Raw genomic sequence first — 16,697 nt, 5'->3', positions numbered from 1 at the left:
AGCACTAGTATCTAAAAAAATAAGCAGTAGTAACATGAAAATAGATACTAGTATGGGTTATAGAATAAATGTCATAACGGCTGCCATAGTGTGAATGTGTATAAAGCTGTTTTGAATGGTGTATTGTGAATACGGTTAGGTATCATTTGGGGTTATTTTGATACTGGTGCTAAATTGATACTTTTAAAGCGGTACCGGTGCCAAAACGGTGTCTGAAACTATACTTTTGAGCCACAAAATGATGGTGATGACTCTAGAAAAACTTTTTATTCAACAAAAAAATCATATTTTTAATTGAACAATATTATTAAAGGTTAAAGAATACATCAATTCATATTTTATATATTAGAATTGCATTAATATATTTCTTTTGATAATATGTTAGCATGAATTTAAGATTTGCATTATGCAGTTAATATTAGATTAGTTTACTAATCTGTGATAGGCGGTCATCAAAATCTGGGGCTTGTGACTACATTTACATGGACATCAGTAATCTAATGATCTGCCTTAATCTAAATAAGAGAATAATATAATTATCGTGTTTACATGAGTTGCTTCTCGATAATGGCAAATGGTTTTGGTACCCAACGCTAATTGTGAAAACCCTAAAATAATAAAACCTGATTTGAAATATTTGCTGGTTGATGAAGATTTGAGGAAAATCAACACTTTTTTTTTAGTTTTTAAATTTGTAAAAATTTTATTGTACAATTGTGTTCTGAAATGACCACAACAGATTACTGATTTCAGCTGTGCAAACTACAATATAATAAATACAATCTTAAAAATGTAAAAGAAAACCCCCAAAAAACAAACAAAAACGTTGTGGTTTTTTAACCCATTACACTTCATTTTATAAGGTCAGTGTATTACATTGCTTTCAAAGCAACAGCAATGCTAGAAAACACAACGGGCAGAAAAGGAATCGCACCGATTAATAAATAATGGACGACGTAACTTTAAAGAACCACTATCTGCAATACAAAGGAGAAACATGATCACATACTGCAAAAAAAAGAATAATCAAGTCTTTACCTGTACCTTAGTAAACAGATACAGTGTTGGCAGATGGGAATAAGACAATGCTGGTGGGCCGCACTGAGCACGGTCGAGGGAGACGGGCGTTTAGGACATTTCTGTACACCCAAGATGAGCATCTGCTTAACCAACAACTGCAAATACTAAGCATCCACCTAAACAAATAAATAACACTATAGGAAAGAACCGAAGTAAGATGAAAAGGCAAAAGCATCTTATTTCAGATAGCCCTGATACCAGTGTATTAACACAAGGAAAGCAATAATATAGGACTTATACTATGAACAGAAAACTGATAAGTAATTGTACAAGCCAGTTGTTTTAACCATCAGTCTTATATAAGGGCATAAAACTAGTAGTGCATGTACCTTAAAGGTCTTCATAAAGTGTGACCCTGTAATCTCCTGACGCAGGATCCTGAAAGAAGCCTGTTACGCTGTGAATTTGGCATCCTTGTAAAACAATGCTCGCTAAACGGTCGTAAGTACATTATGTGGTGACTAAGCACTCCATAAAGGTCTCAATTCACACCCCAAGTCTCACTGTATCTCAAAACATGAGATTTTAAAGGGATAGTGCACCCCAAAATGAAAAATTAATCATCTTTTACTTGCCGTTTGCTTGTTTAAAGTCTGTTTTAATGGGATAGTTCACTCAAAAATGAAACCTCTGTCATCACCTACTCAACCTTCACTTGTTCAAATCCTATTTGAGTTTCTTTCTTCTGTTAACATATTTTGAAGAATGCTCATTGATTCAACCCCCCATTGACTTTCATAGTTTAAGAAGATATTTTGAAGAATGTTGATTGATGGTAACCATTGACTACAATAGCAGGTAAAAATATGGAAGTCAATGGATACAGTCAACCAACATTCTTCAAAATATCTTCTTTAAAAAATTACTATGAAAGTCAAGGTGGGGTTCCATCAATAAGCATTCTTCTTCTATCCCTTTGACCCAAAAGAAGATAAAACGCAGAATGTTTTAAGTCATTGACTTCCACAGAATTTTTTTTCTATTACGATTGTCAATGGCTACCTGTTTCCAACCTTCTTCAGAATATCTTCTTTCCTGTTTCGGGGTGGGGGGTGTTGGAGCTTTGGAACCACTTAAGAGCAAGCACGTTTTAATTTTTGGGATATTTTGAAGAATGTTGGTTAATGGTACCCACTAACTTCAACAGCAGGAAAAAAAGTACTATTGAAGTCAATGGGTACCATCAATCAACATTCTTCAGAATATCTTCTTTGTGTTTCAATAGGGGGGAGGATTTAGAACCACTTAAGGGCAAGCACATTTTCATTTTTGGGATATTTTGAAGAATGTTGGTTGATGGTACCCATTGACTTCAATTGCAGGAAAACAAATTACTATAGAAGTCAATGGGTAGAGTCAACCAACATTCTTCAGAATATCTTCTTTTCTGTTTCAATGGGGAGAGGGGGGAGATTTAGAACCACTTAAGGGCAAGCACATTTTCATTTTTGGGATATTTTGTAGAATGTTGGTTGATGGTACCCAATGACTTCAACTGCAGGAAAAAAAATACTATAGAAGTCAATGAGTATAATCAACCAACATTCTTCAAAATATTTTCTTTTCTGATTAAATGAAGAAAGAAACTCATACAAATTTTCAACTGCATATGGGAGAGTAGATGAAGTAATTATCATTTTTGGGTGAACTATCCCTTTAACACAAAAGAAGATACATCGGAAAATGTTGGACGCCATTGACTTCCACAGAATTTTATTTCCTATTATGATTGTCAATGACTACCGGTTTCCAACATTCTTCAGAATATCTTCTTTTCTGTTTCTATGAAGAAAAAAAGATATGGAACCACTTAGGGCAAGCACATTTTCATTTTTGGGATATTTTGTAGAATGTTGGTTATTGGTACCCATTGATTTCAGTAGGAAAAAAATTACTATGAAAGTCATCCATCAACATTTTTCAAAACATCTTTTCTGATTAACAGAAGAAACTCATACAAATTTCAAATCACATGAGGGAGAGTAAACGATGAAGTAATTCTCATTTTTGGGTGAACTATCCCTTTAACACAAAAGAAGATACATCGGAGAATGTTGTAAGTCACTGACTTCCACAGAATTTTATTTCCTATTATGATTGTCAATGACTACCCGTTTCCAACATTCTTCAGAATATCTTCTTTTCTGTTCCAACAGGGGAAAAAAGAGATTTGGAACCACTTGAGGTCAAGCACATTTTCATTTTAGGGTGAACTATCCCTTTAAGAGCACACAACCTTCTCCGAAAGCAAAAGTGATGATTATTCAAGCATAATTTGGAAAACTGGAATGCAAAAAGGCATAATCCATATTGTTCCACAAACCTCTAACCAGAAATGTTTCAACAGAAGATGTAAAAGACACAAAATCATTTTAATAGAATACTAATAATGTTAAAAAATAAATCCCTTCAATCATGAAATCAAGACAGCCACTGTATGGACAGATACAGTATCTCATAAATAAAGAAGTTGGCCCAGATGCTATGGGTAGTAGTACAGTCTTAAAGCAGCACACCACAACATCTCCACTAAAGCGTGTCAGAGATGCCATTTCAGCCAGGACCAGGCCACTGCTCCACCATCAGCTGCTGGTCTCCACCTTAAAGTAGGACCTGTACGTACAAGTGGGACCAGACTAGTTGCTCCGAACTGTTTATATGGTTTGAGAGCTGTCCAAGCCATATTCCACAGCACGCGCCCCAGCCTGAGAGGGACACAATGTGTGTCATACGTCATGGAACTCACTGTCCATGTCTGACGTTTTTTCGCTGCCACATCGGAGTCTCTCTATTTTCTTTATGATCTCAGACACCACGCACACAGAGGACGTGAGGGCCAATAGTAACAGCAGATCTGCATGGAGAGAACACAAATCGGTAAACAAGTTAGGGTAAGCGCTCGTATCCAAAACATAATAAAAGCATGTGTCTAAAAGAGCAATGCACAAAGAAAAAAAAGGTTCAAGTTAATTACATGACAATGTGCTAGTATGTTTTAAGTAATAAATGATTGAACACATCGTTAAGTGAAAGGATTTAGAAAATTCGAAGGTGAACTTTAATATCAGAAGGCATATTGGGTAGTGAGGTTTTTGCTTTAATGACAGCAGCATTTGAAAGTGTATGCAAGTCATGTTTAATAGGAATTGAAAATATTGCACAAAACACAACTATCTTCTTTTGTAAACTCATATAAATACTAAAATCAAATTAATAATTTTTCTTTGGAATAAGTTTAGTTGGTTGCCAGACACTAAGAAAAATGTGTTTGCATGTATATATGTACCACCACCGGCCACTTTATTAGGTACAGTGGCCGGTGAGTATCGGGTTTGACTCCCCTTTGCCTTCAGAATTGCCTTAATCCTTCAAGGCATAGATTCAACAAGGTACTGGAAATATTCCTCAGAGATTTTGGTCCATATTGACATGATAGCATCCCGCAGTTGCTGCAGATTTGTCGGCTGCACATCCATGATGCAAATCTCCTTCTCCACCACATCCCAAAGCTGCTCTATTGGATTGAAATCTGGTGACTGTGGAGGCCATTCGAGTAGAGTGAACTCATTGTCATGTTCAAGAAACCAGCCTGAGATGATTCGGGCTTTATAACATGGCACGTTCTCCTGCTGGAAGTAGCCATCAGAAGATGGGTACACTGTGGTCATAAAGGGATGGACATGGTCAGCAACAATACTCAGGTAGGCTGTGGTGTTGACACGATGCTCATTTGGTACTAATGGGCCCAAATTGTGCCAAGAAAATATCTGCCACACCATTACACCACCACCAGCAGCCTGAACCACTGATACAAGGCAGGAAGGATCCATGATTTCATGTTGTTGACTCTGACTTCTGACCCTACCAACCAATGTTGCAGCAGAAATCAAGACTCATCAGAGCAGACAACGGTTTTTCCAATCTTCTGTTGTCCAATTTCGGTGAGCCTGTATGAATTGTAGCCTCAGTTTCCTGTTCTTACCTGACAGGAGTGGCACCCAGTGTGGTCTTCTGCTGCTGCAGCCCATCCACCTCAAGGTTCGATGTGTTGTGTGTTCAGAGATGCTCTTCTGCATATCTCAGTTGTAACAAGTGGTTATTTGAGTTACTGTTGCCTTTCTATCAGCTTAAACCAGTCTAGCCATTCTCCTCTGACATCAACAAGACATTTGCACACACAGAACTGCCGCTCACTGGATATTTTCTCTTTTTCAGACCATTCTCTGTAAACCCTAGAGATGGTTGTGCGTGAAAATCCCAGTAGATCAGCAGCTTCTGAAATACTCAGACCAGCCCGTCTGGCACCAACAACCATGCCACATTCAAAGTCACTTAAATGACCTTTCTTCCCCATTCTGATGCGGCAGATCGTCTTGACCATGTCTACATGCCTAATTGCATCGAGTTGCTGCCATGTAATTGGCTGATTAGAAATTAGCGTTAACAAGCAGTTGAACAGGTGTACCTAATAAAGTGGCCGGTGAGTGTATAAAAGTATACATGTACACATTGAAATAAAATAAAGCTAAATAGAAGAATAAATCAAACTAACAAAAAAAAAAATAACACATATACGATTTCTAAAAATACATTTAAACCCTTAGATTTAAAAGTAAAAGTTTATTCAAAATATGCTCCCACACCCATCAGCTGTCTCCAACCACAAAACACAAACAGGTTTCATAGTATGGTAACATACTGTATATAACTGGGTTAACAGAGAAGTTGGCTTAAGCAGTTTAATTAAACCTAAATGTAACTTCACACAGATTATTTATTATCCGTCACATTTTCTTATTCATTTGTAACTAATAATTAGTGACTAGAATCTATTTCAGGGTTTCCGCTTCAAATATAAAGGTCCCACATCTAATAAATGAAAAAAAAAGGCCATTATAATGTATATTAATAACATATTATTAAAATAATAATATTACAATGTTTGTACCCTAAATATGATTTTGCATGACTTTAAAAGCCACTATGAGAACAACGAGACCAAATTCCAGGATATTCCAGAAATATCCTGTGGGAACCCTGCTATTTGTTCAGATGATGTGAAAAATGTTGTGTAGTCTGCTTTCCTCTATTGTTTTGGCGGCCTACCTAAAATGCTGAGGCTCTCCGTTTGAAAGACACTCTGCAGTGGAGGGAAGTAGATGACCAGCAGCTGGCCCATGATGGAGCCCAGAACAGCATAGCAAAACATCCGGTTACTGCATAAGCCCATCTCATGCACCATCCGCGTCTGCAGGAGAACAGAAACACAAATCTCTGATGAGTCACTGACAGCTTTAAACGCTCATCAAAAACACATTCTGCCATTTTTAACTTCGTAAACAACACGGCTCATAATCCCCACAGCAGGTGGCAGTGTTAAGATTAAGTCCACCGCATGTTCTTAATGCGTCTCAGCAGAAATTCTACAAGAAATATGCTTTTTTATTTTAGTTATTTTTGATGTCAGGGCGATACAGTGACTCATTGGTTAGCACTATCGCCTCACACCAAGAAAGTCACTAGTTTGAATCCCGGCTGGGTCAGTTTGTACTTCTGAGATTGCATGTTCTGCCCGTGTTGGTGTGGGCTTCTTCCGGGTGCTCCGGCTTCCCACACAGTCCAAAGAGCTATAGGTGAATTGAAAAAACTAAATTGACCATAGTGTATGTGTGTGAATGAGTGTGTATAGGTGTTTCCCAGTGATGGGTTGCAGCTGGAAGGGCATCCTCTGTGTAAAACATATGCTGGATAAGTTGGCAGTTCATTTCGCTGTGGCGACCCCTGATGAATAAAGGGACTAAGCCGAAGAATAAATGAATGAATGAATGAATGAATGAATTTTTGATGTCTGTTACCTGTGATCTGGAACTGAGCGCGTTGAACATGTCGAAGAACACAAAACAGGTGAACGTCATGGTGGTGTCCCGTGGAGTGATCTCATTGTCCCGCAGCTGGGGGAAAGCATTTTAATTAGAATAAAGTAAAAAATAAAATAAAATAATTAATATATATAAAAAATTTTAAAAATCACCAAAAACCTAGGACATTTTTAAGGTTTCATTAAGTTTTTTTAAGTTTTATTAAAGCTATTCTTCTAGCTTTCGGGAGGCAATTATTCAGATTTCTACCTTTTCCAAAGTCAAATTTAAGCAATTTTCAAACACTTTCTATGTGCATTTTCCAGCACTTTGCAACTGTGGTAAATTACGCTGTCTCAAAAAAACCCCTCAAACAATCATTTATCAAACAAAAATAAGACTGCTTATCATACTACAGGAATAAAAATGACTAATTTTCATACAGGAATAACAGCGTAACCTGTGCATTAGCATAATCCTTTTATTTACTTTCCTTGGAGATGACATAATGACAGGGTTTCTGCAGGAGTTAAATTTAAGACTTTCAAAGACATTTTTAAGACCATTATGAATGAAATTTTAGACCCATAAAGGGCTAAAGGCTAAGGAATTTTTCAAATGGCCCAGATGGAAAAGATTTTTATTTGCCCTATCAAAAAAACTAGTATAAATTAATACATTTAATAACACAATAATACATTTATAATAAAAAATACAAATATTTTATTTCTTAGCTAAATATTTTAAATATTGTGTAAAACCAAGAAAGCTCTATTTGTATCAATACACTTTTTTCCAACATAAACTTTCTTTAAAATAATCTTTAAAAATGAACAAATGTTTTAAAAGTTTTAAAAACTATAATAAACTAAATCTATGCACAACAATCTGTCCAGGTCAGTGTTCAGATTGAATGGGTTTTGGCCAAATTAGGTAGCAATACATGAACAAAGGAAAATTAAAACCTGTTAAAAACGATTTAACACCAACAACACAATATTTCAGTAAATTTAAGACTTTTTAAGGCCTGAAATTTGGATTTTGAGATTTAAGACATTTTAAGACTTTTTAAGACCCTGCAGAAACCCTGAATGATACGTATTTATTTTTAATTGCGTACGGCTTAAATAAAAATGGTGTTTTTGAATGAAGATAAGAGTTTGATCAAAGGTTTACGAGAAGTGAAAGGCTACAGTGCTTCATGTTTTCTTTTTTTTCAGAAATTTCCGACTAAAAACTGGACAAAAGGTGGATATGAAATGTGTCTTTCATATTAATTACTTCAAATAAAAAACAGGCAGATTACGCTACAGGCACATGTGCAGACTGTAGAGTTTTAATTTAATGCAAAAGCAAAGCTATTTATTTTAATTAAATACACAGAAAAAAAATGATTCAATGATGATTCCTTGGATTAAATTTTTTTAAATGTTAAGTGGTTGTAAATTATTTATTTGGGCTGAATTTAAACAAACAAATTTAAGTTGAACATTACTAAATTTAATGTTTGTTTAAATTCAACCCATTACTTTTTTTACAAAATCCTTTTTCAGTTTAATTAATGATTATTGCTTATTTGGTATGGTAAACTATTACAAGGGAAAAGCAATCACATTTTCAAGCACTTGAAAACAATCCTTGAAAACAGAGATTAAATCAAAGCGTTTTCAAAGATTTCCAGCATCCGTATGAACCTGGAAGTATTTCATCAGATTGAACGTTCATTATTTTGAACTTCATTATCTTCCATTACAGATTCAATGCTACTTCACCCTGAGGAAAAACAACCTTAATCATTTTAAAGCTCTCTTTTAAAGTGTTTCGAAACCAATTAGAGGCTGAGCAGGGTAATGGCACTGGCTTGATATTAATTCTCAAGTAGACAGACAAAAAAACAACAACAACAAAGCTCATATATAATCAAAATCGCATGATGCCTCAAACAAAAACAAGGACAGGGTAAACAAATGGTTTAGTCATTTTCCTAATGGCCTGTTTTGACTACAAATGGAACACAAATGAAAAACAAAGCAGGACACAAATGCCTTCATCACATGAGTATTGCGTACTTCTCTCCAGAACACAAACAGCGTCCCGCAGACGATGATGAAGGCCGACACCAGGATTTTCACTATCAGACTGCGTGTGATGATGCTGTCCCGGACGTTTCGAGGGGGTTTCCTGATCACGTCCCAGTCCACAGGCTCTACTCCCAAACTAGGAGTAAAATTTAAGTTTGTTGTTACTTTGACACGAGCAAATATCAGTGCATCTGAACTAACATTTGTTGTCCTGCACTTATGTGGTTATAAATGAGTTTGTGGTTAGTTTGTTACCTCTGGGCTGGCGGGCCGTCCATGATGATGTTGATCCAGAGGATTTGCATGGCATTCAGAGGGGTGGGGAAGTTCAAAAGCGTCGCCAGCGAGATGAGGGTGAGGGCAGCAATGCTCCTAAAGAGATTCAGCATAGAAATTGTTCAGTTCCAGGATGAGAATGAGGCATATACACTTAAGGGCAAAATTATTAACGATCCTGTGAAATATCTAGTATTCTTCAAATATATATATATATATATATATATATATATATATATATAGAGAGAGAGAGAGAGAGAGAGAGAGAGAGAGAGAGATAGAGAGAGAGAGAGAGAGAGAGAGAGGAGAGGGAGAGGGAGAGGGAGAGGAGAGAGAGAGAGAGAGAGAGAGAGAGAGAGAGAGAGAGAGAGAGAGGGAGAGGGAGAGGGAGAGGGAGAGAGAGAGAGAGACAGAGAGAGAGAGAGAGAGAGATGAAGTCAGAATCATTAGCCCCCCTGAATTATTCAGCCCGTTTATTTTTTCCCCCAATTTCTGTTTAACTGAGAGATTTTTTCAACACATTTTTAAACATAATAATTTTATTATCAGACATTCTGTGAACATTTCCTTGCTCTGTTAAACATCATTTGGGAAATATTTTTAAAAAAGAAAAAAAAACTCAAAGGGGGGCTAATAATTCTGACTTCAAATGTATGTTTATGTTTTTCCCAATTTCTGTTTAACGGAGAGAAGATTTTATCAACACATTTCTAAACATAATAGTTTTAATAACTCAACTGTAATAACTGTTTTTTTATCTTTGCCATGATGACAGTAAATAATATTTGACTTGATATTTTTTTTGACACTTTTATACAGCTTAGTGACATTTAAAGGCTTAACTAGGTTAATTAGGCAGGTTAGGGTAATTAGGCAAGTTAATGATGGTTTGTTTTGTTGACTGTCGAAAAAATATATAGCTTAAAGGGGCTAATTTTGTCTTTAAAAATTATGTTTAAAAAATTAAACACTGCTTTTATTCCAGCCAAAATAAAAACAAATAAGACTTTCTCCAGAAGAAAAAATATTATCAGACATACTGTGAAAATTTCCTTGCTCTGTTAAACATAATTTGGGAAATATTTAAAAAAAGAAAAAAATTCAAAGGGGGCTAATAATTCTGACTTCAACTGTATTTAGAAATTGAAAGATAATACAATTAAATTCAAGCAAAATATTGCAAAAAAAAAAAAATGTCCCTCTTTTTAATTTGTATTTAATATTTGTCTATAACATATAAATTTGGGTGTACTAGTTTTTGGGCCGTTATCATAAGTTATTTTGTTAGATAAGCTCCATATATATGCAAAAATATAATATTGTATAGCATTCTATTGCAAATATAAACTTAAAAGATTTGTGAGGGGTGTACTTATATATACTAAGCACTGTATATACAATGTCTAGCTGTTAAATAGGTAAAACCCCTAACAGTTTGCAGGATAGAGAAAAAGATTTAATATTATAAAGTTTTAAAATTATAACTATAATTGTGCGTCTGCATGCTATATACTGTACGTAGTCAAGCCCAAAATTATTCATACCCCAGATTAATACTGACTTAAAATTTTGTTCAAACGTAAATAAAAGCAAATATTTAATATTATTCGTTCATTCATTTGCCTTCGGCTTATTCCCTTATTGATCAGGCAAATGAACCGCCAACTATTCCAGCATAGGTCTTATACAGTGGATGCACTTCCAGTACTGGGAAACACCAATACACTCTCTTATTCACACACACACTCATACAGTACGGCAAATTTAGTTCATCCAATTCACCAATAGTGCATGTCTTTGGACTGTGTGGGAAACCGGAGCACCCAGTGGTAACCCATGCAAACACAGGGAGAACATGCATACTCCACAAAGAAATGCCAAGTGGCCCAGCTGGGCCTCTTATCTTTTGGGAGAAGCCGGTGGCATTTCCGGTCCAAAAAATAAATAAATAAATTTGCTGGTTGAATACAAGCAACTTTAAGCCTAGAGATGCACGATATTGGAAAAAAATGACATTGTAATATTTAGTTTTTCTGCAATATATATTGCAATATGATCTTAATTTCATAAAAGATTACCTAAATATCTCTACTTGGAAAAAGTCATACATCTACACAAAACATAATAAACAATTTACAAGCACAGATGAAATCATGAATTAAATATATGAATTATTTTTTTTTTCAGCATGGAAGAACAGAAATTCAATATTAATTAAATGTAAAATAATATCTTGTAATCAACTGTATTGTATTAATTTTATAAATAATTAAATACAATTAATATTTGTTAAATCTAAACCTTTCTTTGTTTAAATTCGCTTGATATCTTAGTCACGGCTCTTAAAAACATATCCAAATGAAAATCTTTTACACTATTAGGGTTAAACTGTGATTTCTGGTTATTATAATCCTAACTCAACATTGTAGATCCTGCCATGTGACTACTGCAGATTAGCACATTGTGATATCAATGATGAAACGATATATTGTGCAGCCCTATTTAGGTCAGAATTTGCCAGGCGTATGAATAAAGTATTTATTCCAACTTAAAATTGATATAATTATAATATAATTTCTCATGGGAGCTCAGAAACTCACGTGCTCAACTGAAAGCGCACAAAGTTCTTAATGTTGTTGTAAATCCCTTTCCCTTCTTCGATGGCAGACCTTGAATGAGAGAGAAACAAGTGACATATAAACTCAAATGTCACATCAACAATAAGCTCAGAAAACAAGAAAGAACAAAAGCTCACAAGATAGTCTGGAAGTCGTCGTCCACCAGGATCATGTCTGCTGCCTCTTTGCACACATCGGTGCCAGTTTGACCCATTGCCACGCCGATGTCTGCTGCCTTCAGAGCCACTGCATCATTAACACCGTCTCCCGTCATGGCCACAACCGCACCGATGTTCTGTAAAGACTGAAAACGGAAAGAGCACTTAAAAAAACACACACTACATAATATGATCGCAAACAACCAGTTTGATGCCCTTACCTTGACTATCTTTAACTTGTGTCTAGGACTGGCTCTGTAGAACACAACTATCTGCAGACAGACAAGTTACAAATTAATTTCATGACAACTTGTTGTTGCAACTGGGGATGTTTAATATTATTGGAATGCTCAATATCTTGCTTGAAATAAAAATATCAGCATTAGTCCAATATGAAATATTATGCTGATATTACTTTATGCAAACTTATGTACTGTCATCATGGCAAAGATAAAATAAATCAGTTATTAGAAATGAGTTATTAAAACTATAATGTGTTGAAAAAAAATCTTCTCTCCGTTAAACAGAACTTACTTAAAAGAATTAAAATTTAACAGAAGGACTAATAATTTAACTGGATATTAGAGTACATCACAGGTGTCAAAGTCAGTTCCTGGAGGGCCGCAGCTCTGCACAGTTTAGTTCCAACCCTAATTAAACACACCTGATCAAACTAATTGAGTCCTTCAGGCTTATTTTAAACCTCCAGATAAGTGGGTTGAAGCAAAGTTGGAACTAAACTGTGCAGAGCTGCGGCCCTCCATGAACTGGGTTTGACACCCCTGCTGTATAGTTTTAATAACAGTATGCAGTATAAAGTGTAAACGAAATATTTAAAATATACAAATGTATCCGCTTGTTACTGTGGTGACGTGTTAGTGACGTTTGTAATACTGTTTCCGGGTCCAAGCCGCCACTCATTTGAATTGAGAAAATATTAGTTTATGATCAATTTTTAGTCATATCACACATTAAAGTGAATTTTAAATAAAATCATAGTGTGCACACAACAATCTCTGAGCTTGCTGCATCACAAATACCAAAATTTTAACAATTTATTAAAAAAATGAATCGCTTTCTGCCCATCGGATATTAGGCATGGATATATATATATATATATATATATATATTGCGATCGTGATTTTCGAAAGTATTACAGCGCTTTGTAAACGTTTACTATTACCATTTCATGAGTCTTTCCATACAGTTTGATAGAGCGATTGGACCCGGATGCCGCTTTGCGTGACATCACACTTAACAAGCGGATAAAAACATAAATAACAATTAATAAGAAAAATGTAAATATAATATAATTACATGTGTATTATTAAAATGATATTACATCATAATAAATAAAAAATATATATAAATATTATACAATTCTAAATTGGCTCTGGATATTACTTTAATTACATTAATATAAGTTCAGCAATTTGCTTAGGATTATTTTTTACCTGTATAATGATTAGTGTCATCATGATTACATCATGATTAGTTTCAAGATAAACCATGATAAATTGCCTGACAGTTTCAAATATTTGTAATCATTAAAACTGTGATCTATTATCGTGATTTTGAAAACTCGCATTCACTTTTGTTGCTTGTTCAAACTACTTATTTAAAACGAGTTGACAAACACAATTCTTTATTTGGGACAATTTAATTGTTTCATGTTTAATCTACTTAAATTTGTAAAAACGATTAATGTAACAAACAATGTGTGTTGGGAAACATGAAGGAGCTGTGTGAACTCAGCATTTTTCACAATGCACTGTAAATCCTGTATTAATTAATAAGTTAAACATATTTATATATACACACTTAAGTATGTTGTATTCCTTTTATTTACAGTGTGTGCTGCACATTATTGAGAATACTGAGGTGAAGATTGACTTCAGAAATCAAATCGCAATATCTGTCAGAAAAAAAGTATTGTTATCATTGTTATGGTCAAATCGCACAAACCTTTTTTGATTATCTAAAGTTTTAAGTTTATTCGATTTTGTGAAAACAAGGTAATCATGAGTCCCTGTGAGGTTGCTTTTCAAGGGCAAGCAAAATAATACCTTGAATAAAAATGAATAATAATATTCCTATAATAGGTATAATACTGACAAGTAAATTAATTTAAAATGCAAGAATCTATGTTCATGTTGTTTACCACATAACTGTGTACAGCTGAAAATTTTTGTCGCTGTTTGTTCATTTTCAGATGCAAAACTTGGTGGAACGCCTTAAGCGTGTGTGACATTTACAGTATTTTCGAACATTTTAAGTCATTTTAACAAAACGTGATAATATAAATAACAGTATTAAATTAGGTCACTATAATCAAGATATTATTATTTTTACACCTTTTATTGATAATTTAGTTTCACTGTTTTAAATTGCCAATTTGAATTTGTGAATAACTTACTGACTCAGTAAATGATTTATTAATAGTCCATTCCTTATGCCTAAACAGTATCATGATTCAGTCATATGGTGGCGCTGTAGGCCTTAGACTAGTAAGATGAAAATGAATTACATAAAGCAATTAATGAAATAAAAAATGAGAACTGTGGATTTTGTGACGGACACCAGTCACCCAATATATGATCATCATGATTATCCATTATAAATATCACTTCCAAGCAGCCACTAATATAATACACTGATATAAATTAAAGATACAAAAATATTATTTAGTTCTTTAGCATTTAAGCAATTATTAGTGTAATAAAGTCACAAGTCGGATTTGATTTAATGGTCAGACCGAGGCAAGCGATTATGGTGAAATTAACAAATATGGCTCAATTATGTCATTTAAATGCAAAGATGATATTATTTAAGATGTCTTTGTCAAGACAACTTGACGATATGAAGACAAAATATCATCAAAAATGATCTTCATTATAATTGCGTCATGAATTTTTTAACAGCTTCATTAATGTTTTTGTTGACCTCAAATAAAATGCCATGTCATGATTATAAAGGTGTCATGACAGTCTTATGAACAGTATAGAGTTACTACACTTTCCAAGAAAACCCAAACAAAAACAGGGCAAAATGAGTTTAAAAAGTCAAATTTCCAGTATCAAGCGTATCTAGTTGCAATGGCTTTGTACTTTTCACATTTGTATCAGCTAATGATCAATGCTGAACACTTGTGGATCTGAAACAAGTGCCTAACCTGGAAGCCCTTTGGATCATAATGCTTTGAAAGCACATTAGATTTGATGAAATAATACAGAAATGTTATTTAGTTGTTGAATTTTTTGTTGTTGTTGTTCAGAATTTAAGCATTTATTGGTGTAATAAAGTCACAAGTCTGATTTGATTTAATGGTCAGACCGAGGCATATCCACAAATATGGCACAAATATCTCTCAATTATCTCATTTTAAATGTAAAAATTACATTGTTTAAGATGTCTTTGTCATGACAGCTTGACATTATCAAGACAAAATAACTTTGAATCTGTTGAAAATGATTGTCAGAGGTCATTACAATTGTTATGAATTTTAATAAACAGGTTCATTAATATTTTCCTTGGCCTCAACTAAAATGCCATGTCATGATTATAAAGGTGTCATGACAGTCTTATGAACAGTATAGAGTTACTACACTTTCCAAGAAAACCCAAACAAAAAAAGACATTGGCTAGAGGGCAAAACTAGTTTAAAAACTCAATCCAGTATCATATTTTCACATTTGTATCATCTAATAATCAAGAATGCTGTGGACTTGATACCAGTTTCAAACCTAGCTGTGGGCCCTTTGGATCGTAATGCTTTGAAAGCAGATTAGAGTTGATGAAAGCGTGTTCATACCCTGTGCACTATCTGTGAGAGATGCTGGATGTCCATCTGGTCAATTTCATCTCCAGACAAACACTGCGAGCCTTTGGTGTAGAGGCCCAGTCGACTGGCTGTGGTGGAGAAAGCAAACAGAATAAACAGATAAGAACAGGGCATAATAATCATCAGAAGTTTGCAATGGATTTGATGCTGCCATAATTTTTTATTGATCATTTGAAACACTTTCTACTTAGCCAATACGTTTCATTAGATTTGTTACTCATTGACCTGCGGCTTATTGGAATAGCCAGTATAGAATCTAAAGCTACGCATTTTGTGATTATGGAAGCAAGTATGCATGAAAATGTATTTATTAAAACATTAATTTAAATGTTTTTGTTTTTTTTAACAGTAAATGACTTGCCTTGGGTAAATGTAATGTTATGTGATGTATTGATTTGCTGTTTTAATGACATGAATGAATGATAATACATGATGAATTTCCTAATTAAATGAACTGAATTGGAAAGATTAGCCTCCAATTCTAGGAAGGACATATGTGACAGATTACATGAGATAAAATGGATAACATGGTTGAATGACACACCAATTGCCACCGCCGTCTCTTCTGAATCACCAGTGACCATCTTCACAGCCACTCCAGTGCTGATCAGCGTGGCCACCGCCTCCTTCACTCCCGCTCTCGGAGGGTCGATGATGCCCACCAGCCCCAGGAAGGTAAGAGAGCCCATCTCAGATCCAGAAGCAAACGCCAGCACTGCCAGAGGACAAAACAACAGCATCAGCATCTCAATATTATTATAGTGTCCTCCATGAAATGCCTTTAA

At 34.6% G+C, this 16,697-nt stretch overlaps 1 protein-coding gene across 1 annotated transcript in view; it reads right to left on the bottom strand.

Annotated features, from left to right (window-relative positions):
- Positions 1-2,285: 2,285 nt before the first annotated feature.
- The window catches only part of atp2c1 (ATPase secretory pathway Ca2+ transporting 1), an 81,233-nt gene continuing 66,821 nt past the window's right edge, over positions 2,286-16,697 (bottom strand). The window contains exons 18-27 of the mRNA XM_056475289.1: positions 16,457-16,627; positions 15,883-15,980; positions 12,293-12,343; positions 12,051-12,217; positions 11,896-11,964; positions 9,275-9,391; positions 9,008-9,155; positions 6,936-7,031; positions 6,187-6,328; positions 2,286-3,934 (exon numbers count right to left, since the gene is read on the bottom strand). Coding sequence (XP_056331264.1) covers positions 3,807-3,934; positions 6,187-6,328; positions 6,936-7,031; positions 9,008-9,155; positions 9,275-9,391; positions 11,896-11,964; positions 12,051-12,217; positions 12,293-12,343; positions 15,883-15,980; positions 16,457-16,627 — 1,187 coding nt within the window. The 3' untranslated portion in view covers positions 2,286-3,806. The remainder of the gene's footprint in view (positions 3,935-6,186; positions 6,329-6,935; positions 7,032-9,007; positions 9,156-9,274; positions 9,392-11,895; positions 11,965-12,050; positions 12,218-12,292; positions 12,344-15,882; positions 15,981-16,456; positions 16,628-16,697) is intronic.

This window comes from Danio aesculapii, chromosome 16 (assembly GCF_903798145.1).
Source record: "Danio aesculapii chromosome 16, fDanAes4.1, whole genome shotgun sequence".
Classification (NCBI taxonomy): Eukaryota; Metazoa; Chordata; class Actinopteri; order Cypriniformes; family Danionidae; genus Danio; species Danio aesculapii.
Note: the sequence above shows the minus strand (reverse complement) of the source record. Positions and strands in the feature narration are given on the sequence as shown.